Source organism: Cervus elaphus, chromosome 20 (genome assembly GCF_910594005.1).
Source record: "Cervus elaphus chromosome 20, mCerEla1.1, whole genome shotgun sequence".
In the NCBI taxonomy this organism is placed as follows: domain Eukaryota; kingdom Metazoa; phylum Chordata; class Mammalia; order Artiodactyla; family Cervidae; genus Cervus; species Cervus elaphus.
This window is the reverse complement of record NC_057834.1, coordinates 49,395,834-49,419,489: the sequence shown is the minus strand read 5'-3', so window position 1 is coordinate 49,419,489 and position 23,656 is coordinate 49,395,834. Positions and strand designations below refer to the sequence as shown.

General features: G+C 40.5%; 1 protein-coding gene across 2 annotated transcripts in view; it reads left to right on the top strand.

The window, feature by feature from the left end:
* The window catches only part of WDR3 (WD repeat domain 3), a 39,239-nt gene extending 15,876 nt beyond the window's left edge, over nucleotides 1-23,363 (top strand). For both annotated transcript variants that reach the window (XM_043875735.1, XM_043875736.1), the window contains exons 11-27: nucleotides 107-337; nucleotides 3,787-3,880; nucleotides 5,736-5,837; nucleotides 7,085-7,170; nucleotides 7,612-7,747; nucleotides 8,474-8,530; nucleotides 9,684-9,784; nucleotides 9,991-10,102; nucleotides 10,227-10,361; nucleotides 10,630-10,680; nucleotides 11,359-11,424; nucleotides 17,376-17,468; nucleotides 17,910-17,957; nucleotides 18,662-18,705; nucleotides 20,340-20,468; nucleotides 22,253-22,346; nucleotides 22,637-23,363. In XM_043875735.1, coding sequence (XP_043731670.1) covers nucleotides 107-337; nucleotides 3,787-3,880; nucleotides 5,736-5,837; nucleotides 7,085-7,170; nucleotides 7,612-7,747; nucleotides 8,474-8,530; nucleotides 9,684-9,784; nucleotides 9,991-10,102; nucleotides 10,227-10,361; nucleotides 10,630-10,680; nucleotides 11,359-11,424; nucleotides 17,376-17,468; nucleotides 17,910-17,957; nucleotides 18,662-18,705; nucleotides 20,340-20,468; nucleotides 22,253-22,346; nucleotides 22,637-22,792 — 1,735 coding nt within the window. In that variant the 3' untranslated portion in view covers nucleotides 22,793-23,363. The remainder of the gene's footprint in view (nucleotides 1-106; nucleotides 338-3,786; nucleotides 3,881-5,735; nucleotides 5,838-7,084; nucleotides 7,171-7,611; nucleotides 7,748-8,473; nucleotides 8,531-9,683; nucleotides 9,785-9,990; nucleotides 10,103-10,226; nucleotides 10,362-10,629; nucleotides 10,681-11,358; nucleotides 11,425-17,375; nucleotides 17,469-17,909; nucleotides 17,958-18,661; nucleotides 18,706-20,339; nucleotides 20,469-22,252; nucleotides 22,347-22,636) is intronic.
* The last annotated feature ends 293 nt before the right edge of the window (nucleotides 23,364-23,656 follow it).

Here is a 23,656-nt window from a genome sequence, read left to right as displayed (position 1 = left end):
TATAAGTGGAGGGCATTGCAAAGCCTTTCTCCTGGAAAAAAGTTAACGCTGAAAATGAAGATGGTTGCTGGAACATTTGAACATCTGTGAATATTTTCTCATGCAGATCCTTTGACTTGATTCATACTCCTCAAGGAGAGTTAAAGGCGGTTTTCCTGCTGCAGAACAACTTGGTGGAATTATATTCACTGAATGCTTCCATGCCGGGTCCTCAGCCTGTCCGGACAAACAGAATTACCATCGGAGGTCATCGCAGTGACGTGCGGACTTTGTCATTCAGCTCAGACAATATTGCTATCCTTTCAGCAGCTGCTGATTCCATTAAGATATGGAACAGGTTTGTGAAGTGATGCCCTTCTGTAGCTCTACTCAGTAAAGTTTTCTTCCCTTTGAATTAGTTTTTAGTACTCTTGATTAGTTTTCCTTAGGGCCCTACGTACAGTCCCTTGAAAATGTATTTTCAGTGCATTTTGACTGTAGACCTGTGGAGTTTAGAGTAGGAAACATTGCCTTTTTAGATTTGGTGCAAAAAATGCAAGTTTATTACAAGTTTAAAGCTTATTGCTGTACTTGGTTAGACACAATCATACCACCTACTCTAAATTCAAGTAGGCTTTTAGTCCTTTCCAATAACTTTATCTTGATTTCTAATTCCTCACTTTTCTAGATGACTGTCACACCTTCTTACTTCTCATACCTCACACCTCTTGCCCCTTTAAGCTGATGACCTTGTTTCCTAGTTCACTGAAGAAATCAGTTCATTTCAGTCTCTCTGTTGTGTCCGACTCTTCGCAACCTCATGGACTGCAGCACACCAGGCTTCCCTGTCTATCGCCAACTCCCGGAATTTGCTCAAACTCATGTTCGTTGAGTTGGTGATGCCATCCAACCATCTTAGCCTCTGTCGTTCCCTTCTCCTCCTGCCTCAGTCTTTCCCAGCATCAGGGTCTTTTCCAGTGAGTCAGTTCTTCTCATCAGGTGGCCAAAGTAATGGAATCATCCAAAAACATTCACATGCTCCCATTACAACTGGCAATTTAGCTGCAGACTGGTGGTGCTCCTAACCAAAAGTTAATCACAACCTATATATATCTACTTCTACCAGTTTTCCTCCCTCTCTTGTATCATTAATTTTCCTTCTGTTGGGTCATTCCTATCAGCATAAAGATATCTGAGGAGGCACTAATGGTCAGGAACCTGCCTGCCAATGCAGGAGACATTAAACAGACTTGGGTTCAATCCTTGGGTAGGGAAGACCCCCTGGAGGAGGCCATGGCAACCCACTCCAGGTTTCTTGCCTGGAGAATCCAGTGGACAGAGGAGCCTGGTGGGCTACAGTCCAAAGGGTCGCAAAGAGTCAGACACAACTGAAGTGATTTAGCATGCATATGTGCATACTATAATATCTCCCATCTTAAAAGAACATGCTGTCACATCCTTACCTCTCCCTCCAGTTATCTCTCCCATCTGCTGATCCCTTTCTTCATCGGGCCTTTATCCCCACCATTTAACCAAAGCAGGTCTTGTCATCTCATCAGTGGTCTTCGTGTTTTTAAATCCAGTGACCGAGAAGCTTTGTCTGACACTCTGCTTGAATTGGTAACTTTTCTCCTCTTTGAAATACAGAATTTCATTACTTCCTCTTCTTCTGCTGGCTGTTTCTCCTCAGTCTTGGCTGAATCCTTTGTACTTTACTGACCTGTAAATGTTGAAATGCTTCAGAGCAAAGTTTTTGAACCTCTTCTCTGTCTTCACTTACTTTCTGTGCTCTTTAGTCAGGTGGCTGTCTGTGCTGATGACGCATGAATTTGTGTCTCTAGCCTCAGCCTCTCCCTAAACTTCAGACTCATATCCAAATCCTTTTTGTATCACCCCTTGGATATCTAGGGGTTCCCTGGTGGCTCAGAGGATAAAGCATCTGTGTGCAATGAGGGAGACCCGGGTTCGATCCCTGGGTTGGGAAGATCCCCTGGAGAAGGAAATGGCAACTCACTCCAGTACTTTTGCCTGGACAGAGGAGCCTGGCTGGCTACAGTCCATGGGGTCACAAAGAGTCAGACACAACCGAGCGACCTCATTTTCACTTTGGATATCTAATTAGGCATCTCAAACTTTTGTATGTCTAAACCGCATATAATTTGTGATCTTCGTTTCTTCAATAGCCTCCTCACCCTCTGTTCCTACAGACTCCCCCATCTTAGTAAATAACTACTTCCTGCAGTTGTTAAAAGCACAAATCCTTGTAGCCATTCTTGATTTTCTCTCTCATGTCCCATGTCCAATTCATTAACAAAACCTGTCAGCTCCACCTTCAAAATGTACCTGAAATTTCAACCACATCTCATCACCTTCACTGCCATGATTGTGTTCAGACCACCACCGCCTCTCATCGGGATGGTAATAGCTTCCTGACTGGCGTCCATGCTTCCTTACTTGCTCCCTGTGGTCTGTTCTCAGCATGGCAGCCAATGTAATCTTTTTATCATGGAAGTTCCATCACTTCCCGGAGCTCCATCTAATGCTAACTGGATTCCGTCACAGTCCTTCCAGCCGCTGTCTCTCTCCACTCTTGCCTTCTCCACTGCCGCCCCCTGGCCTTTTCATGACCCCTTCCAGGCAGCAAGAACGTGCCCGTGCTGTGGCCTTTGTGCTCCCTCTTCTTTCTTCCTGGAACCAGCTTCCCCCTCGGCTACAGGCCGTCCTCCCTCTTGTCGTCACGCGGCCATCCTGCTGTCCCCTTCCTGCCCTTGCACTCTGAGTCCCCTTCCCCCAGCTCTGCGTTTCTCTTCTCCACAACACCTGCTAGCATCTGAGCCACCCATACATGTCTCACTTCCAGAGGCTGTTAAGCTTTATGGAATTCAGGGCGTCTTGTGTTTAACTCACTGTCTCATCTCCAGCACCTGGACCAGGACCTGGCATTCAGTACATATTGGAGGGAGTGGGTATTTGCTGAATGGGTGAATGTTAATGGTCCGCTAAAATGAACTTGACTTGTAGGGATATAATATGCTAATTTGACTTAGTCCTCTGGGCTCACACACTTCTTTGTAGCAGCAGATCGGGTTCTGTTGAACCCAGCAGATGGCTTTTTCAGCTCTGTTTTTGTAGAATCTGTTCCTTAGGATTGGGAACCTCCTATAAAGAAAACAAAGTTAGGGACTGTTTACTGTTTTCTCCCTGACTATAATTAAGTCAAGAATCTGCCTGCCAGTGAAGGAGACATAAGAGACTCAGGTTCGATCCCTGGGTCAGGAAGATCCCCTGGAGGAGGGCATTGCAGCGCTCTCCAGTATTCTTGCCTGCAGAATCCCATGGACAGAGGAGCCTGGTGGGTACGGTCCGTGGGGTCACATGAGTTGAACATGACTGAAGTGACTTAGCATGCATGTATTCAGACTTTGTCCTGTCTTATGTTGATCATCGTGTGTGGCTGCTGCTACTGCTAAGTCACTTCAGTCGTGTCCGACTCTGTGCGACCCCATCCCTGGGATTCTCCAGGCAAGAACACTGGAGTGGGTTGCCATTTCCTTCTCCAATTCATAAAAATGAAAAGGGAAAGTGAAGTCACTCAGTCGTGTCTGACTCTTCTCGACCCCACGGACTGCAGCCTACCAGGCTCCTCCATCCATGGGATTTTCCAGGCAAGAGTACTGGAGTGGGGTGCCATGGCCTTCTCCGCATGTGTGGCTAAGTGTGTATTAATATTAAGTGTACATGCTGACTTTGCAGGTGGAGAAGCAGGTTCTCTTAACATGTGAGTTCTTTATTCCTTCTTCCTCACAGATCTACACTGCAGTGTATTCGCACAATGACCTGTGAATATGCGCTCTGCTCATTCTTTGTACCTGGTGATCGGCAGGTGGTCATAGGAACAAAGGTAAACAGACTTTTCCATGGATTTAGGGGACTTTTCTGCTCAATGTTCTTCAAGTTGCTTAAGAAACCTGCTTCCTTTGTTAGCATATGGGAAATGTATTAGAGCTGGATAATATGAGAGTGTGATAGTTCATTGCCCTTTTTTTGAGGTTTTTATTTTTTTAAGTTTTCTTTTTTTTTTTTTGTAAACCAAACCATATGTTAAATTATGAAGAAAATTAAAATCATGACCCAAGATAACTATCATTAACAATTTGGCAACCAGCCTTTCATGCATATTTTTATGAGCACACGTGTAATTGTGTTTTGAAAAGGCTAATAAAATACATTAAGTAGCAGCATCAGGTGTGGCAGATAGAAGCATTCAGTAAAGAGAGACCAAGTGACCAAGTCTTCAGCTGTAATCACATGGGGAGAGAATCATGAGGGAATGCACAAACATGGATTTGGATTCAGATTCTTCCCCCTACAAAATGGGTAACTTGGAGCAAGTTGCATAAACTCCTAGTATGTTTTCTTATCTGTATTAAGAGATGATGGCACTTGCTTTTTGACAGAGCCTTTTGCGCCAAATTGCCTGGGTTTGAATCCCAGCTCTTCTACTCACTAGCTCTGAGTTGGGCAAGTTACTCCACCCTGTAAGCCTTGATATCTAAATGTAAAATATGTAAATGACCTGCCTCACAGTCTGCAAAGCACTTAGCACAGAGACTGGCTCCCAGAAAATAACTAATAGGAGCTGGCAGTAGAAGTAGCGTGAACGGTGATAGGCGGGGTTGTAGTGGGAATAAAGTGTAAGAGGCCTATGGGATATCTTGAAAAGTGCTTTGCAAGTATTTATCATTATCTCCTTAAACCAATGCCATATGTGCATTTTATTAGAAAACCTGTTATCACAGTGAATATTTTTTTTGCCCACCAAAAAGTATAAAGTAAGCTGGAGAGAGTTCAAGAGTCAATGTCAGGGAACTTTAAATTTTAGTTAAAAGTACCCTCATTTTTCATTCATTCCCCAAATGTTCATCCACTATTAATCATTTCAAAAACTATTTGTATGACTTAGAATCCCTAGCCTCGTCTCTGTGCTAAGCTGTTAACATACATTATCTCATTTAATCCCTACAACTGGTTAGAGAGGTTGTTAATATAAACTCCATTTTTCAGATGGAAAAACGGGCTCATGGAGATGAATTTACCCATAGTCAGAGTTAGAGAGGGGCAGCCCTGGGACTCCAGTCTTCTGCTTACATTCTTTCCACCACATGTTTATAGACTCACCACACAGCATGCTTGGCCACTGTGTGTGTTCTGTTCTATGCTGGTCCCAAGACCACAGTGTATACAGGGTCTAAACAGGAAGCGAGGCTGATAGTTTTCTAAGCTACCACGATTTTTTTTTCAAGTTCATTGTCCTCCCTAGCATTGTGGGTGGTATTTCTTCCTGTCAATATATTCTAGAGGGGAAGCCAAAACTAGATGGAGAGGAGTTGTTAGTCCACTTAAAGGATTGATTACATTTTTGAAGGTTTTTAAGTCCCCCATTTGCTATGATGTTTACTCTTGATACACCTCTGGCTGTGATATTTCCCATTTGAAGTTGGGGGAACCAGTGGAAGTGACCGTAGTCCTGTACTACAAGGTTGTACCATTCCATAGTTGCAGAGTATAGTGACCCTGCCAAGATGAAACCAGTATGTCTGTAGGAGATTTAACAGCACTTATTCACAGAGGAAGTCCAGCAGGTAGACCATGGAAGCCGTTTCCTGAGCAGTTGGCCCCATTGTTGCTGCTTGATTATGAAGCTGTAGATGTGCATCGTGGAGGTTGCGGGCGTGTTCATCTTGTGTCTTCCATAGACAGGGAAGCTGCAGCTTTATGACTTGGCCTCGGGAAATCTGCTGGAGACAATAGAGGCACACGATGGAGCTTTATGGTCCCTGTCTCTCTCTCCAGATCAGGTAACTGAACCAGATGTGACGATCTGGACTTGAGTACTCCGGCTGTACCTCCCATCTCTTATATCAAGTTCTGCTGCTGCCTAACAGGGATTTAAAGAAAGCCCACTCTTTGTGTAATCTCTATATATGGTGCCATATTTTGTACCTGGTAATACGAAGAACTGTCACTATGATCTGAATTCTTGTTCAACTGCTCTTGATAATGAGCTACATGACATCAAAATACTTATCCTCCTACATTACCAGTGATTTGTGATACTTCTTAAGAGGAAATATTTCCTTGGACAACACAATGCAGAAGTTAGAGCAGTCTTTTCTGCTCCCCCTTCAGTCTATATATCTATGACTATACAAGTCTAGTGGTTTTTAGTCAGTTTGTGAGCTTTTTCCAGTCAACAGCAGTGTGTTTCCTTTCAAAGGAGTCACTCTGGAGGCCTGAAATGATGCTATTTGTTGCTCAGAACATTTTCAGATTTTTTTTTTTTTGACAATACCTGAAGGGATTGTAGCCCATTTATTTGAATGTCCTCAGTAGTGGCAAACCTGCATTCCCTGAAAGTAGATATTTTTGGGAAAAATGGAACCTGGAATTTAGATTGAGTAATGCCATTGGGGACAGAAATAAAGCAGCTTTTAAAATGTAAATAGTAGTTAACATCTGGGTTTGTGGAGTGTTCTATTTTCCAAAGTGTTTTCACATCCATCATGTCATTTACTATTATTTTCACAATGGTTTTATAAACTAGGTAGTCTTTATCTCTTTAGCAACACTAAGGATCATTGTAAGGTTTCCTTTCTATGTTATAGATCTCTGAAATGGCAGAATAGACATTTGAGATCTAGTTTTCTTACTCCGTGTTCCTTACACTTTACACTAACCCTAAAATGTGATGAGACCAGTTTAATACTTCACAGCGAATTCTTTTGACTGTTGCGTTACTCTGTAGTATTGTTGAGTCTTTCTTCCTGACACCGGATGAAAGTGTAACTAGAACTTTACATCAGTTATCATCTGACTACATTAGGCAATGCCAGGAGTTAGTTCTCAAATGAGACCTGTGGAGGCAGCCCTGAAAGAACAAGAAAGGGGGTTAAGGAAAAACCACACATCTTAATTCTTATCCCATGCCTTAAATAAAAATGGTCTTTTGTATTATTGTATTTGTATTATTGTATTATTATTATTTGTATTATCAAAGTTTCTGTACTAAGATACTTTCCTAACAGAAATGTCCTTTGATTTTCAGCGTGGCTTTGTGACAGGTGGTGCAGATAAATCTGTCAAGTTCTGGGATTTTGAGTTGGTGAAAGATGAAAACAGTACCCAGAAAAGGTGAGTAGACTTTTTTTTTTTAAATTTGTGTCCATTTGTTGGAGTGAAAATGAGGCACCACTGAGTGGGTTTTTGACACATGTATTTCTCTTGAGCTCTAGAGGGAGAAGGCAATGGCACCCCACTCTAGCATTCTTGCCTGGAAAATCCCATGGACAGAGAAGCCTGGTAGGCTGCAGTCCATGGGGTCGCTGAGACGGACACGACTGAGCGACTTCACTTTACTTTTCACTTTCATGCTTTGGAGAAGGGAATGGCAACCCACTCCAGTGTTCTTGCCTGGAGAATCCCAGGGACGGGGGAGCCTGGTGGGCTGCCGTCTATGGGGTCGTGCAGAGTCGGACACAACTGAAGTGACTTAGCAGCAGCAGCAGCTAGAGGGTCTTGGGATGTCTGCCTTTGTAGAGTACTCATTTTTCTCGATGCTTTCTGTGATGCTAGGCTTTCTGTGAAGCAAACCCGAACCTTGCAACTAGATGAAGAAGTCCTGTGTGTCAGTTACTCTCCCAATCAAAAGCTGTTGGCTGTGTCTTTGCTGGACTGCACTGTGAAAGTTTTCTATGTTGACACTTTAAAGGTATGATGGTTATGCCTATGGGTGTTTTCTTTCTGACTGAACTTGGGTTGAGACTATAGATGTGGCCTTGACTGTTTCCAGCAGTAGTAGTTTATTGAAAACTTGTTTGTGAATCCAAACATTGCAAGTGCACTAGTAAGGATGGACTTCTGAAAGAATCCTTTGGTTCATCAATTTTGTTTAAAGAAAATTATATTTCACACATTCAGAAAAATCTGTGGACAGGAAATCCTGTTGTAGCCAGTAGTTTTAAGAGCATTGCTAGCTGTCCTAGGCAGTGATCCCACACTTGGCGGTACATCAGGATCATTTGGGTTGCTTTTAAAAATATGGATCACTGGGCTCTATAGCCAGAGTCTCGGTGGAACTGTATTAGGCCTGGACGTACTGTCATGAACCAAGTGCTCCCAAGACTCTTCAGCTAAGAGATCCGGAGAACATCTCTGTGCTGGGTGCTGACTGAGGGAGCAGGCCTCAGCAGCATCACGGGCTTCACTATACTGCACTGTTCTTGGCAAGAGCATGCAGGGTTTGTATGCTAAGTTGTATGGGTACAAGTGACCTTCAGTGGTTTGTTGTCTTCTTTGATGCACAGACATAAAGCAATCCAGGACAGTGTTTAGCACTGTATTTAGAGTTATAGTTTAGATCGACGTATAATAAATTACACCTGCATTTTATAGACAGACATGAGTTACTTATATTCTTTTTTTTTTTAATATTTAGTTTTTTCTCTCACTATATGGACACAAACTGCCTGTCATATGTATGGACATCTCTTATGTAAGTAAAATTTATTTAAATAGTTTCTCAGTAACAAGTTATCTTTTCTAAACACTTTCTTTGTTCTAGGCTTGATAGCTTCATTTTAGTGTTTTTCAGTCTGGTGTATAACTGACTACCCTCAAAAAATTATAAAAATATTTATTATAATCATATCTTAAATATATATCTCTTTAATCCTTTAGAATGTTTTCACAGATACCTGAATTAATTCTCATAACTAACTACCTGGTTTGGATTCCCCAAATAGTATTTTCTTATCTAAAGTACTATAATTGGTAGAATACCCTAAATTGTGAAGGACTTTCAGAAAGGCATCCCTGCTTTGTTCCGAAGTATAATAATGCTCATAAGGAAAATGGAACTTTGCAATATTTATGATATTTTGCACTGTGTATACTTTTAGTCTTTTGACCAAAGTCATATGTTTTGCAGTGTCTAGTTATGATTAGGAGTGGCAGTATGGAGGGGTGGGATGGGGTGGGAAGTGGGAGGAAGGGGACATGTGTATACCTGTGGCTGATTCATGTTGATGTATGGCAGAAACCAACACAATATTGTAAAGCAATTATCTTCCAATTAAAAAAAAAAATCTAGTCTGTGTAAAAGGAACTGGCCACCTTGCCTTACCTATCTGCACTCAGGGCATGAACCGCATAAATTGGTGTCAGAAAATATTTTTCTTCTTACATTGACAGCCATTTGAACTAGGTGCTAAAATAGAGAAGCAGTGATAGGAGACATGGCATAAAGATGTCTAGGTCGTAAGCATTCTAGTAGCTTCTTTCCCAGGCTCATTCTTCTCTTTTCCTCTTTTCTCCCCCCAAACTCTGTCAAACTGTGACAGAAATTAGAGAGTCTTTATTCTATCAATTTTAACAAAGTAAACAGATAACCTACATCAAAGCACAACACTGCCCTGTGGCAGGACCAAAAACATCTAAACCACACAGTTCTTGCTCACTTAACAAGCTTTAAATAGATTTGTAGGTAGGAGCAAGGATGTGGGTGCTCTTGATAAAGAGATGAAATTAATTTTTTGGTGCTGACTTTGACATTTTTGAAAGAAATGGAATAAATGTTCTGGTTAGCTTTTCTCTATCTAATCAGGGTTTCAGATGATCTAGCAGTGTTTCACTTCTCTTCTTTCTAGGATGGAGCACTGATAGCAACTGGCTCCGCAGACAGGAACGTGAAAATCTGGGGTCTGGACTTTGGGGACTGCCATAAGTCTCTGTTTGCGCATGATGACAGGTAGATGTCGTCTTTTCAAAGACCTCCTGTTGGGTTACCTATCAATGTCGTTTCCTGGGAACATCTTTTAGTGTTCTCAGATAGTTAGAAATTTAAAATTCTATTAATAAAACTCTAGGACTAACTGTCCAAAAGCTATTTATGTGTGTTTAAAACTTTAATAATGAGGAAGTTGATGACGTTTGATTATTTCTCTTCCTTTTCAGTGTGATGTACCTAAGGTTTGTGCCCAAGTCTCACCTCTTCTTCACTGCTGGGAAAGACCATAAGATTAAACAGTGGGATGCAGACAAATTTGAACACATACAGACTCTAGAGGTAACCTCTTGCCTGCTTTGACATGCTCAGTACTTAACTTCTTTTAAGGCTGAGCATTGATTTCCCACCAGTGTAGCAGTCTATGAATAAGGTATTACTCAGGTTTTGTCTTTACTGTCTGCAGGGGCACCACCAGGAAATATGGTGCTTGGCCGTAAGCCCCAGTGGGGACTATGTTGTATCATCATCCCATGACAAATCTCTGAGACTTTGGGAGAGAACAAGGGAGCCTCTTATTCTTGAGGAGGAAAAGGAGATGGTAAGGACTTCAGGCTTGCTGGGTTTCAGTCCCTGCCACGCTGTCTCGGCTGAAGGTTCCTGTCTAGTTCTGTCACACCTCACATGCAGTGCTAGCCCATTGGCCTCCAGAAGATGTTTCCAAGACTGCCGACACCACTTGGGCAGCCAAGTGGAGATAAAGATCCCATGAGGGGGTTAGATTGTGAAAGAAGCAACTTCTCACTGTCTCACTTCACATGGTGATCATGTTTTATCTTTGAAATTAACTTATATCCATCTCTTGACAGCAAAGGGAAGCAGAATATGAAGAGAGTGTGGCCAAAGAAGACCAACCAGCAGTAAGTAGATCTTTCGGGATCCTCATTCTGTGCCCTGTCATTATCTTATTGGCATTTACTGTAATTTCAAGAATTTCTAATGGAATTAGGACTGGGGCTAGATGCCAAAATCATCTGCAGCTGATATGGGAAAGAATCTGTGTAGTCCTTCTTAATTCAGCTGTATATCCTGATTTTATGGGACAAATGACTTGGTATTAAATGATTGTCATTCTGGCTCCCCACCCGCCCCCAAAGGAGGCTCTAGGGAACTGTTTCACTGTAAATCAAAAATCAGAAAAGAATTGCAAAATTAAGCAATCTCTTTAATCATGTGTTGTAGAGCAGAGTATTCTTATGATAATGCATGTAACACATTTAACATAGTGGCTGGCACTTACTCCTGGAGAAGAGAATGGCAGCCCACTCCATTATTCTTTTCTGGAGAATTCCATGGATAGAGGAGCCTGGTGGGCTACAGTTGAAGAGGTTGCAGAGTCGGGCATGATTGAGTGACTAACACTTTTCACTTTCTTTCACTGGCACTTACTAATTTCTCATTTAATGGTAGCTGATAACACAATGTAACAACAATCATCATAACACAGTATGTCTATTCTTTTCTGGACATAAAATTAATTTGTTGCTTCTTTAACACCTGTCAGTGTTATGTTAAAAGGATCTCTTTGTTTCTGGCAGGTTCCAGGAGAGACTCAAGGTGACAATTACTTCACTGGAAAGAAAACTATTGAAACGGTCAAAGCAGTAAGTTGATATAGAATGTTGTATCTCATTTTAATTTTTTATTTTCAAAAAGTATTTTATTAAAATCTAAAGAAAAACAAAGGAAATAATTACAAGAAATAAAAACAGCATGAAATTGCCCTGTTCCCATATTTGACCCTAAAACCACCAAATAAGCTTTAAGAGCCCCTAATCTAATCTCTCTACTTTATGGCAGTAGTTCTCAGAGTAGAGCCCCCAGATCTACTGAATCTGAACCACAGGGGTGGGGTTAGCAATAAGTGTGGCTTTTTTGTTTGCTTTTTTTTATCATAGGCTTTTTTAAAATTGAAGTATAGTTGATTTACAGTGTTGTGTTAATTTCTGCTGTATAGCAAAGTGATTCAGTTATATACATTCAGTTCATATATATGTATCTATACACACACATTCTTTTTCATATTCTGTTCCATTATGGTTTATCATAGGAAACTGAATATAGTTTTCTGTGCTGTACAGTAGGACCTTGTTGTTTATCCAGTCCATATGCAGTAGCTTGCATCTGCCAAGCCCCGTTTGCCACTCCATCCCTCCCCCAAAGTAACTATGAATCTGTTCTGCATGTCCATGAGTCTGTTTCATAGATAGGTTCTTTTGTCATATTTTAGATTCCACATACAAGTAATATTATATGGTGTTTATCTTTCTCTTTCTGACTTACCTAGTGTGATAATTCCTAATTGCATCCATGTTGCTGCACATGGCATTATTTCCTTCTTTTTTTATGACCGAGTAGTATTCCCTTGTATATATGTACCACATCATCTTTATCCATTCATCTGTCAATGGACATTTAGGTTGTTACCATGTCTTGGCTTTTGTGAGTAGTCCTGCTATGAACATAGGGTTGTGTATATCTATTTAGATTAGAGTTTGGTTTGATTGTATGCCCAGGAGTGGGATTGCTGGGTCATATGGTAATTTGATTTTTAGTATTCTGAGGAACCTCCATACTGTTTTCTGTAGTGGCTGTACCAATTTACATTTCCACCAACAGTGTAGGAGGTTTCCGTTTTTTCCACATCCTCTCTGGTAATTGTTATTTGTAGAGTTTTTAATGATGACCATTCTGACCAGTGTGAGGTGGTACCTCATTGTAGTTTTGATTTGCATTTCATTGATAATTAGCAGTGTTTAGCATCTTTTCTTGTGCCTATTGACCATCCGTATTTCTTTGGAGAAATGTCTCTTTAGAGCTTCTGTCCACTTCTTTGATTGGGTTGTTTGTTGTTGAGTTGTAGGAGCTGTTTGTGTATTTTGGAAATTAAGCCTTTGTTGGTCACATCATTTGCAGATGTGTTCTCCCATTCTGTAGGTTGTCTTTTTGTTTTTTATGGTTTCCTTTGCTATCCAAAAGTTTTTCCCATTTGTTTTTTTATTTCTATTGCCTTGGGAGACTGACCTAAGAAAACATTGGTACAATTTATGTCAGAGAATGTTTTGCCTATAATCTTTTCCAGGTATTCCATGGAGTCATGTCTTATGTTTTAAGTGTTTAAGACATCTTGAGTTTATTTTTGTGTATGGTGAGAGGGTGTGTTCTAACTTTGATTTACATGCAATTGTCCAACTTCCCAATACTTGCTGAAGACTTTTTCTCATATGTTCTTGCCTCTTGTTGAAGATTAATTGACTGTGTATGTGTGGGTTTATTTCTGAGTCTCTGTTCTGTTCCATTGATCCATATGGAACAGTTTTTGTGCCAGTACCACACTGTTTTGATTACTGTAGCTTTGTGCAAAAAGTATTGTCTGAAGTCTGCCTCCTGCTCTGTTCTTTTTCTTCAGGATTGCTTTAGCAATTCTGGATCTTTATGGTTTCACATAAATTTTAGGATTCTTTGTTCTGTGAAAAACAAACGTTAGGGATCACTTCAAATCTGTAGATTGCCTTAGGTAGTGTGGCCATTTTAACAATATGAATTCTTCCAATCTAGGAGCACGGGATATCTTCCCATTTCTTTGAATCCTCTTCAGTTTTCTTTATTAACAGTTTATGGTTGTCAGTGTATAAGTCTTTAATTTCCTTGGTTGGGTCTACTGCTAAGTACTTTATTTTTGGATTGAGAATTTGAAAGGTGTTCTGGTTGTTTTGGATGTAATGTCCTGAAAATATCAATTAAATCTAACTATTCTATTGTATAGTTTAGAATCTCTTGCTTTATTGATCTTTTTAAAAGATCTGTCCATTGATGTGAGTGGGGTGTTAAAGTCTCCTACTACTACTATATTCTTGTCAGTTTATCCTTTTAAGTCTATCAGTGCCTGTTTTTTGTATTTGGGTGCACCTATACAAAGGTCCGTCTGGTCAAGGCTATGGTTTTTCCAGTGGTCATGCATGGATGTGAGAGTCGGACTGTGAAGAAAGCTTAGAGCCGAAAAATTGATGCTTTTGAACTGTGGTGTTGGAGAAGACTCTTGAGAGTCCCCTGGACTGCAAGGAGATCCAACCAGTCGATCCTAAGGAGATCAGTCCTGGGTATTCATTGGAAGGACTGATGCTGAAGTTGAAACTCCAATATTTTGGCCACCTCATGCGAAGAGTTGACTCACTGGAAAAGACCCTGATGCTGGGAGGGATTGGGGGCAGGAGGAGAAGGGGACAACAGGATGAGATGGCTGGATGGCATCACTGACTTGATGGGCATGAGTTTGAGTAAACTCCGGGAGTTGGTGATGGACAGGGAGGCCTGGCATGCTGCGATTCATGGGGTCGCAGTCGGACACGACTGAGCGACTGAACTGAACTGAACTCATACATTGGCTGCATATGTGTTGATGAGTATAAAATCCTTTTCTTGTGTTGACCCTTTTTTTGTGTGTGTGTGTGTTGACCCTTTTATTATTATACAGTGTCCTTCTTTTTCTTTATGGCCTTTGTTTTATTATTTATTTTTCATTTATTTTTATTAGTTGGAGGCTAATTACAATATTGTAGTGGTTTTTGCCATACATTGACATGAATCAGCCATGGATTTACATGCGTTCCCCGTCCCGATCCCCCCTCCCGCCTCCCTCCCCATCCGATCCCTTTGGGTCTTCCCAGTGCACCAGCCCTGAACACTTGTCTGATGCATCCAACCTGGGCTGGTGAGCCTTTGTTTTAAAGTCTATTTTGTCTGATAGGAGTATCGCAACCCACACTTTTCCTCTCGTTTGTGTTTGCACGGGCTGTCTTTTTTACATGCCCTCACTTTCAATCTATATGTGTCCTTTGCCCTAAAGTAGGTCTCTTGCAGGCAGCATATTGTAGCTTTTTTTTTTTTTTTAATCCAGTCTTCCATTCTGTCTTTTGATGGGAGCATTTAGTCCAACGTTTGACAATTAAGGTAATTATTGATACATATTTATGGTCATTTTAAGTATGTTTTCATATTGATTTTACATTTTTTCTTTGTCTCTTTTTCTTTGTGTTGTTCTTTTGTGGTTTGTTTCCCTTTTGATTATGTTCTCTTTTTGGTTTTTCTGAATCTAGTGTATGCTTTGAAGTTGCCCTGTGTTTCAAGTATGTGGACCCCATCCTATATCTACTTGCTTCAATTGGTAGTCATATAGGTCAAACCCATTCCAGGAAGTGAAAAAAAAAAAAAACAAAAAACCCTGCATTTTCTTACTCTCTTGTCCCACAGTTTATGATTTTGATGTCCTCTTTCACATCTTCATCCTTTTGCTGTTCATTTTAGTTATACCATCACTTTCACAAAAATGTTTTCTTTTTTTTTCTTTAATCTGTATATTAATTTATTGAAGTGACTTACTTTCCAGTTGTGATTTTTCTCTTTGCTATCTATTCTTACTAGTTTTCTATTTAGAGAAAACCTTTAATATTTGCTTTAGGATGGATTTAGTATTGCTGAATTCTTTTAGTTTTTGCTTATCTGAGAAATTCTTTGTATGTCCTTCTATTCTAAATATAATCTTGCTGGGTAGAGTATCCTAGGATGCAGATTTTTCCCTTTTAGGACTTTCAATATATCTTGCCACTCCCTTCTGGCCTGCAGTGCTTCTGTAGAGTAATCAGCTGATTGCCTTATGGGAGTTCCCTTGTGATGAACTTTTTTTTTCTTGCTGCATTGAGAATCCTCTTTATTTTGCCGTTTTTATTATAGTACGTCTTGGTTTAGGTCTGTTTGGGTTTACTTTTATTTGGGCCCTTCTGTGCTTCCTGTACATGCATATTTGTTTCTCTAGGTTTGGGAGGTTTTCAACCATAATTTCTTCAAATACATAATCCCCTTTTCTCTTTCTTCCCCTTCTGGAGCTGTATTATGTATAGATTGGCACATTTTATTATTATCCCATAGGTCTCTTATATTGCTTTCATTTCTTTTATTTGGCTGTCTGTTGTCTTGGTTGGGTGATTTCCATCTTCTTTTTTCCGGGTCACTTATCCTGCATTGTTTATTCTGCTCTTACTGTGTTTAGTTCAGTTTTGTCTCAAAAAATGAGTTTTCTTATTTTTCTTGGTTCCTCTTTATAATTGGTAGTTCCTTTAAGTTGGTGTCTGTTAGACTGAAGAGGTCTATTACTGTGGTCTTGCCGGGCTGTTTATATGTGGGCCCGTCCCTGTGTGGCTTGTGTGGGTTTAATACTTTTGGTGCAAGGACTGTTTCAGTGCGGATGCCTGTTGCCTCTTCCCTCGGTGTGTGCTGGCTGTCATCCCCCTGATGGGGGCGCGCAGATAGAGCAGCTGGTGCGCCGGGTGCTCAGCGGCAGTGGCGGCTCCGGTGCCGCCTGGCGCTCACAGTGGGAGCAGAGGCGGCTGGCGGCCACTCCTGGAGCCTGGGGCCTTGTGGCGGCTCACTGCCACTCCTGGAGCTCATGGAGGCAGCGTCCTACAGCCTGCGCGGTCCCTCAGAGAAAAAGGCTGTAGGGTGGACACCGTACCTCCCGTCGCACACTGCCGCACAACAGCACCTGGCCTCTAAGGTGGCCCAGGCTTCCTCTGCATGTGCCTTCAGGTGTGGTTGCACTAGACTCCAGACCCTTCAGACTGTTTTTGCACAGCCCACCCCAGTCTTCTTCCTGGGAATGACCTGAAGCCCGAGCTTCCACACCTAGCCCTCACAGGCACCAGTGCACACACGTCTCAGGCTGGGGGTGTAGAGGGGTGGCACTGACCCACTGTGCAGGCCTGTCTCTATTCGAGCTGCTGCAGACCAGTTGCTGTATTCTCCTCTGAGGCTCTGAAGCGCTCGTCTGTCCTGGCTGACCTCCTACTAGTGAGGGGACTTCCCAGGGTGCAGGAACCTTTCCTCTTTCACAGCTCCCTCCCTGGGGTGCAGGTCCCAACCCAGTTCCTTTCTCACTTTCTTTTGTCTTTTGTTCTCCCCGGTTATGCTTATGTGGAGATTTTCTTGTTCTTTCAGAGGCCTGAGGTCTCCCACCAGCGTTCAGTAGATATTCTGTGAGAACAGTCCAACATGTAGATGTATTTTTGATGTACTTGTGGGAGGAGGTGAGCTTCATGTTCCTCTACTCCGCCATCTTGATCACTGCCCCATATCTCATTTTTAAAAAGGTCCCAACCAAATAGCCCTTTTGTGGCAAAAAGAATGATGAAATGTATAGATGGAGATCATAATCTCTCTTTTCCTCCCTTGTAACCAAGGACCTGAGCAGTGCTGAGTCTGTTTAATCAGTGTGTGGTTTCTAAGAAAGGAAGGTTTGATCACCTGTCAGGTGTCCCTGGGAGCTGCCCTGCTCAAGGTGTCCACTTACAGTCTCACCTGAATTCACAACACTTAGTCTTGTAAATGAAAAAACAAAAGCCAAAGACATCTGTGAATGCGGTTTGGGATGCTCTTGGCACATCTTTATTAAACTGATTCAAGCAGTTTAATTTGATAGCTTTTCGTCAGGCCTTCCACTTGCAGTGTTGTGGGATGATGAGTGTGTTGTGGTGACTTCCATTCTTTGTCATCGTCTGTGTAGGCTGAGAGGATCATGGAGGCTGTTGAGCTGTACCGAGAAGAAACTGCAAAAAGGAGAGAACACAAAGCTATCTGTAAAGCTGCAGGGAAAGAGGTGAGGCAGCTCACTACTGTTACATCCGGAGTGACATTTATTTATAGAGATAATTGCTGAGGAAAAAACATCATTTGTATGGATGTGATAGAATCTTTTCTAATTCAAACATTAGAAAGAAAGAATTGAAAAGCTCTATCTCAATAAAAAGCCAAGGATAGTTGATTTGAAATCGAGGTGATTACTGTATTGAGTTGGAAACTCAGGTTCCTGATTTAGTTTGGGAGGCTGGTGAGCCATTTTGGATTGCTAAATGAAATGTATTACCCAGACTCATTCATAAGCCCTATTGAAACTAAAAATATATTCTTAAATAATAATTCTTTAGCGTCAGTTTTTAGGGTCTCCTTCAGAACTATAAAATACTATTATGACCCTGCCTGAGATAAGCACTATCAAAGGCTTATTTTTTAATTACTTGATTTAATCATTTCTTCATAGGTTCCTCTTCCCATCAACCCCATCCTGATGGCTTATGGCAATATCTCTGTAAGTAGAATGTTTAATGGTTTCCCCCTTAAGGTTTAACCACCATTCTAAGGTTAAATTAAGGCAGGCACAAGAGAGGAAGTGAAGAGGCATTAGATTTGAGAATTGACATATTGGGAAATACTTTGTTGCTAAAAATCTCTGTTGACTGTTGGAATCCTTTAGGATATTTTGTATTTCAAAAGGACCATTTAATTATAACTTTCAAGTCACCTTTTCTGGTTGGACTGGACTGGTTTTTTTTTTGTTTTTGTATTCTTTTAGTGCTTATTTATGTTTAGTATCCAAAGAGCTGTCTTCAGATTCTGTTCATTGAAGCTGAAGTTTTTGGACAGAAAGTTGTTATAAATCAGTCAGATAAAAGAGGAGAAAGGGAGAATAACAGGACAATGTATACTTCTGGTAATCTTTAATTACTCAATACTTTGCTTTCGCATTTCATCCTTCACAATAGTGATACACATCAGTGTCTTCATTTTATAGACAGGAGACTGTCCTGACTTACAGACTGAAGGGAACATAGTTGGCAAGCGGCAGAGTGGGATTGTGAACCCAGAGCTGACTCAGTCTAAGCCCATGCACGTATTGCCATTTTTAGAACACGGTTTGTCCTGAGAGAGATCCCTGGTTTTTAGGAGGTAGAGATTAGAGAGCTTCAGTTAAGAAGTAGAAGTATCACTAATGCCGTCACACTTCCATTCTAGCCTTCAGCTTATGTGTTGGAGATTTTTAAAGGAATCAAATCCAGGTGAGTGTCAGTGCACGGATTATTGTAAGTCGGCAGCTAACACCATTTACTGCACATGGGATAAGAACATTATAATTGATGATTAATTTATGGTTATTCCTTAGAGGGTTAACTATGTCAAACTTGGATGGAAAATAATTCATTATAATGTTCTTTTTGAATTAGAACTACAAGCCTCCTCCTAAAATATGAAGGGAGATACTTTTAAGGACAAATGAAGGGCAGTGCCACTTTACATCATAGGTAATGAGATTATTTGCAATTCAGTCAGAGGTACCAACTATTAACATTTTTTGTTGTATATTTCCTTTGAATTGTTTTCTGTGTACGTACAGAGTTGAAATCATATGTATACATTTTTATATCCTGTCCTTTTTCACAGGATAGTTCTGAGCATTTGCTCACGTTAGTAATTTTCTTCAGAAATACATCATTGAATTAATTCAAAATATTCCATTGTACATATAGTTATTATTAGGTGTTGCATAAGGGTTTTGCTATTATTAATACTGCTTCAGTGAACACCCTTACATATAAATCTTTGCCATCCTCATTGATTATTTTCTCAACGGTCCTAGCAGTCTGTTAACTAATTAATGGACATTAACTTTTCAAATGTTTATGTTGCTTACTTTCCAGAGTGCCTGTAATGACTTTCACCAGGCTTTTAAAAATTCTTTGCTGGTTTGATAGGCAAAAAGTGGTATCATTTTCATTTTTTTATTAACAAAGTTAAAATTTTATTATATTTATTGGCCATTTGTATTTTTTCCTGTGAATTTTTACTTTCTCATTCTTGTGCTTTATAGATGTTTTTCTTACTGGTTAAGAATTTTTTTTATATCTTTTGTCATTTTTGGAATAATGTTTCTTGTTTGTGATTTATCTTTTGGTTTTATTTGAGTTTGACCTACTTAGTTATCATTTTTATACAGATCACAATATCTGAATATGTCACATATAAGAATTAAATAGAACCCAAGATAATGAAACTTTGCTAGAGAAATGTAAAGTAGAATTTAGATTAATGGAGGTAGGGTACATTCATAGATGGAAAGACTCTGTGTTTAAAGATTTAGTTTTTCTTAAGCTAATCTATAGGTTTGTGATCCCAATTGAAAGTCTCTTGAGAATTCTAATTGGAATTGATGGAATGATAATAGAACTAGCTCAAGAAAAGTAAGCAAACCAACCCAGAACAAGAAAGAGATTTAAAGAACTATAAAAATAACAAAATTGAAACAGTACAGGATTGTCAGAATCAATCATCAAAACAGACTCTAAAGCCCTGAAGCAGGCTCTGTCGTACAGAAGGACTCAATAAATGGTAAAAGAAGTATCATACAAAGATAGGATACTCAATAAAAAGCTTTGAAGAACTGAGTTATCTGAAAGAAAAAAAGATTCTCCTACACTGCTATGGATCAAAATGCATCAACTAGGTTAAAATACTAAATATAAGAAAAATAAAACAATGAAAAGAGAGAGCCATCCATAATATAGATGATAGCTCTGGACGGGTAAGATCTATTGAAGTATATAAAAGGAGAAGAAAAAAATTGGAGGGGAAAAGATTTTTAAATTGACCATGTAAAGAAACGTGACGTTTTTAATGTTTGTTTTTCCCTCTCCAGCGAGCTGGAAGAATCTCTCCTCGTGCTGCCTTTCTCTTACGTCCCAGACATTCTCAGGCTCTTTAATGAATTCATCCAGCAGGGCTCCGACATTGAACTCCTGTGTAGGTGCCTCTTCTTTCTCCTCAGGTAACGTCCTTTCCCAAGAGAACATCGGATGTCTCATGAGCATAACTCCTCCAGTACTGCCTCACCTGAAGCTTTCTCCATACTTTGTGATTAAGAAATGTGACACTTCAGTTTCAGAGACTGTTAGGAATTTCAGTGCTGCCCAGCACAGATTATTTCTTATCCTTTGGTGTCAGTCTTGCTCGTAAAGTGCCGATAGTGATGACCCACCTCCTGAAGGTAGGGGAAGGTACCTCCTGAAGAAGGGAGGTACTACGCTGCTCAGGATGCTCAGGCAGGCGGAGGTCTCCGAGTTCCAGTCTAAGGCAGTGGCCCCAATTCTGGGTAGGGTGCTGAAAGCCCATCCCTGAATGACCAGTCTCCTTCAGTGGTGTTTCTTTGTAAACTATTGAATTTAAACTAAATGGTTTGGTTTTGTTTCCGTAAGAGAGTTTTAAGGAGTAGTCAGCTTATTTCCCAGGCCTCTACAAATGCAAATGGAAGAGCAGTGGCGTTTTTGGAGGGAACCAAGAAACATAACTGCTTCCCCAGTAGCTTGGACAGTAAAGGATCTGCCTGCAATGCAGGAGACCTGGCTTCAATCCCTGGGTTGTGAAGATGCCCTGGAGAAGGGAATGGCTACACATTCCAGTATTCTTGCCTGGGAAACCCCACAGACAGAGGGGCCTGGCAGGCTGCAGTCCATGGAATCGCAAAGAGTCAGACACATTTGAACAACTAAGCATTCAAGAAACATAAAGAAAATGTTCATTACATTATATTCTTAAATAGGAAGAATTTGTATTAAATATGTAACAGAGGAAAAATGTATTTACAAAGGCTTAGTATATTCTTGGTAAAGGAAATGGCAGCCCATTCCAGTATTCTTGCCTGGAGAATCCCAGGGAGAGGGGAGCCTGGTGGGCTGCACTCCATGGGGTCATGGAAAGTCAGACATGACTGGGTGAATAGCGCACACACACAATACATTCTTATCTCCCACTCTGCCCCCCAGTCTCAAGCTGTTGTGTAAGAGAACAGGAATATTGGCAAATTTGGACATTGCTTAAAATGCTGTTAGGGAAACAGCAGGAACTGCTCAGCCAGTACCAAGTAATTAAAAGAAAATGGTGTACTTGGTAAATTGGCATTTTTTCATGAGCCTTAACCCTTCATTCCTTTTTCTTTCTTTCAGGATATTAGCAAATGAAGATATACACGTTTACAGTGTATTTCTTATTGCTGTGGCATATGTTGAATCAGGGTTACTGATTCTAAGAGAAACACTGAATATTTCTAGCATGTTGGGATTGTAGATGGGTGCTACCTCACAGGTAGATATGGCAGTTCACAACTTGGATGAGGGTGAGCATGGAAGTTAAAAACCATGAAGTCATCCAGGGCATGTTGATACTTTTGGTCAGAATTTGATCATCTCTCTTTTTTTTTTTTTGCTGAAATATAAATCTTTGAGTTAGTGTTTCTTAGAAGGCTCATTTTCCCTCTGAAATCCCTATAGAATACTGTTGTTAAAAATCTGTGGCCACTTGATAGATTGCTGGGAAAAGTCAGCTTTTTAGATGTTAGGAAACTAGCTTTTAAAATTATTAGATAGAGCTAAATAGTAGGGAAGAAACTTCTTTAGCTTTTTTTGCTAGAAGCATTTCTATATTCCCATGATGGGTGAAATGATTTTTTTTTTTTTTTTTTTTTTTTGCTTTGACATTTGTTTCTTTGCTGGTTCTAGGAGGTATAGCCAAAACCACTATTCTTTGTGACAATGCTTGGTGTTATTTTTCTATTAGGATTCACTTTGGCCAGATCACTAGCAACCAAATGCTTGTGCCAGTGATTGAAAAATTAAAGGAAACAACCATTTCAAAAGTCAGCCAAGTCCGGGTAAGTATCTTTGTAGAGGTAGCCATAGAAGAAGAAGGGGAGGTTCTAGTGTGTGTGTGACTTACAAGTAGCACGGTGTGCTGTACCCAGTCTTTGGTGATACTGACCTGACATACATATATATTTAAGATGAGTTTTCTGTTGGCGCTGGTAGACATGAGGAAAAAAAACAAGACTTCCGGGAGGGATGGGTAACAACACATGAAGCTTTGGTTCCTCTGACTCATATGCTGTGACACTGAACTGAAGTGAGGGGAAGGCCGTTTAATCTCTCTTCTATTCTTCCTCAGGATGTTATCGGCTTCAACATGGCAGGTCTCGATTATCTCAAGAGGGAATGTGAAGCGAAAAGCGAGGTTATGTTTTTTGCTGATGCTACCAGCCACTTGGAAGAAAAGAAGAGAAAGAGGAAAAAGAGGGAGAAGCTGATTTTAACAGTGACTTAGAACTGAAGTGTGCCTTTTCCAACTTCTGCTTGAGAAGGACTTCCAAACTATGCGGCTGTAGCGTTGGTGTAATCTTTAGGAGATGATCATGTTGCAGAAGATCACACGGTGTGTTTCCCGCCTCTGCCTGAAGGAGTTTCAGCATAGGAGTGTCTTGGATTGAAACAGACTGGTTTACAATCTGTGCTCTGAATGGGGAGCCCTCTAAGAGGTGTGCCCTTTATAGTCTAGCAGGAAGCAGAGAACTTTTTAAATTAGGTATTGTTTCACTAAAGTTGAAACTTTAACATTTCAAAATGTTTCCTTATTTATGTCAGATTTGATGAGTAATTTGTTACCTCTCCAGATTAGGTTTTCTAGCCCACTGAGACAGTCAGGTATGTAATTGATCACCTTCTGCCCATAAATGTAGTCTTGAACTTTCAGAGCTGAAAGGGACCGTAAAAGTTACCTGGAACAGCCTCCTTAAACTTAACTTCTTGCAGGTTGTTTTATCTGTATGTAAGACAGTCCTAATTGCTATTTCTACTTCTCTAAGTACTTTTTTCTAATTAAAGAGCAGTCAAGCTGAGATCCCTGGCTGTGCTTTTTGGGTGACTAATATGCTGTATATATATCCTCGTCGGGGAGGTGGCAGTGTTTTAGGAAAGGAATTTGATGCGTACCTTTGGGGCTGGGCTTTTCTTTGTGGGAAGTTTTTAAATCACTAACTGGATCTCCTTGTTACAAATCAGTGCAGATTTTCCCTATCTTTTTGAGTCTGTTTAAGTAGTTTGTATGTTTCTATGAATTTGTGCATTTCATCTAAATTACTATGTTGTAGTACTACCATTTTCTTGCCAATCTCAGCCGCAGTTCTTATCT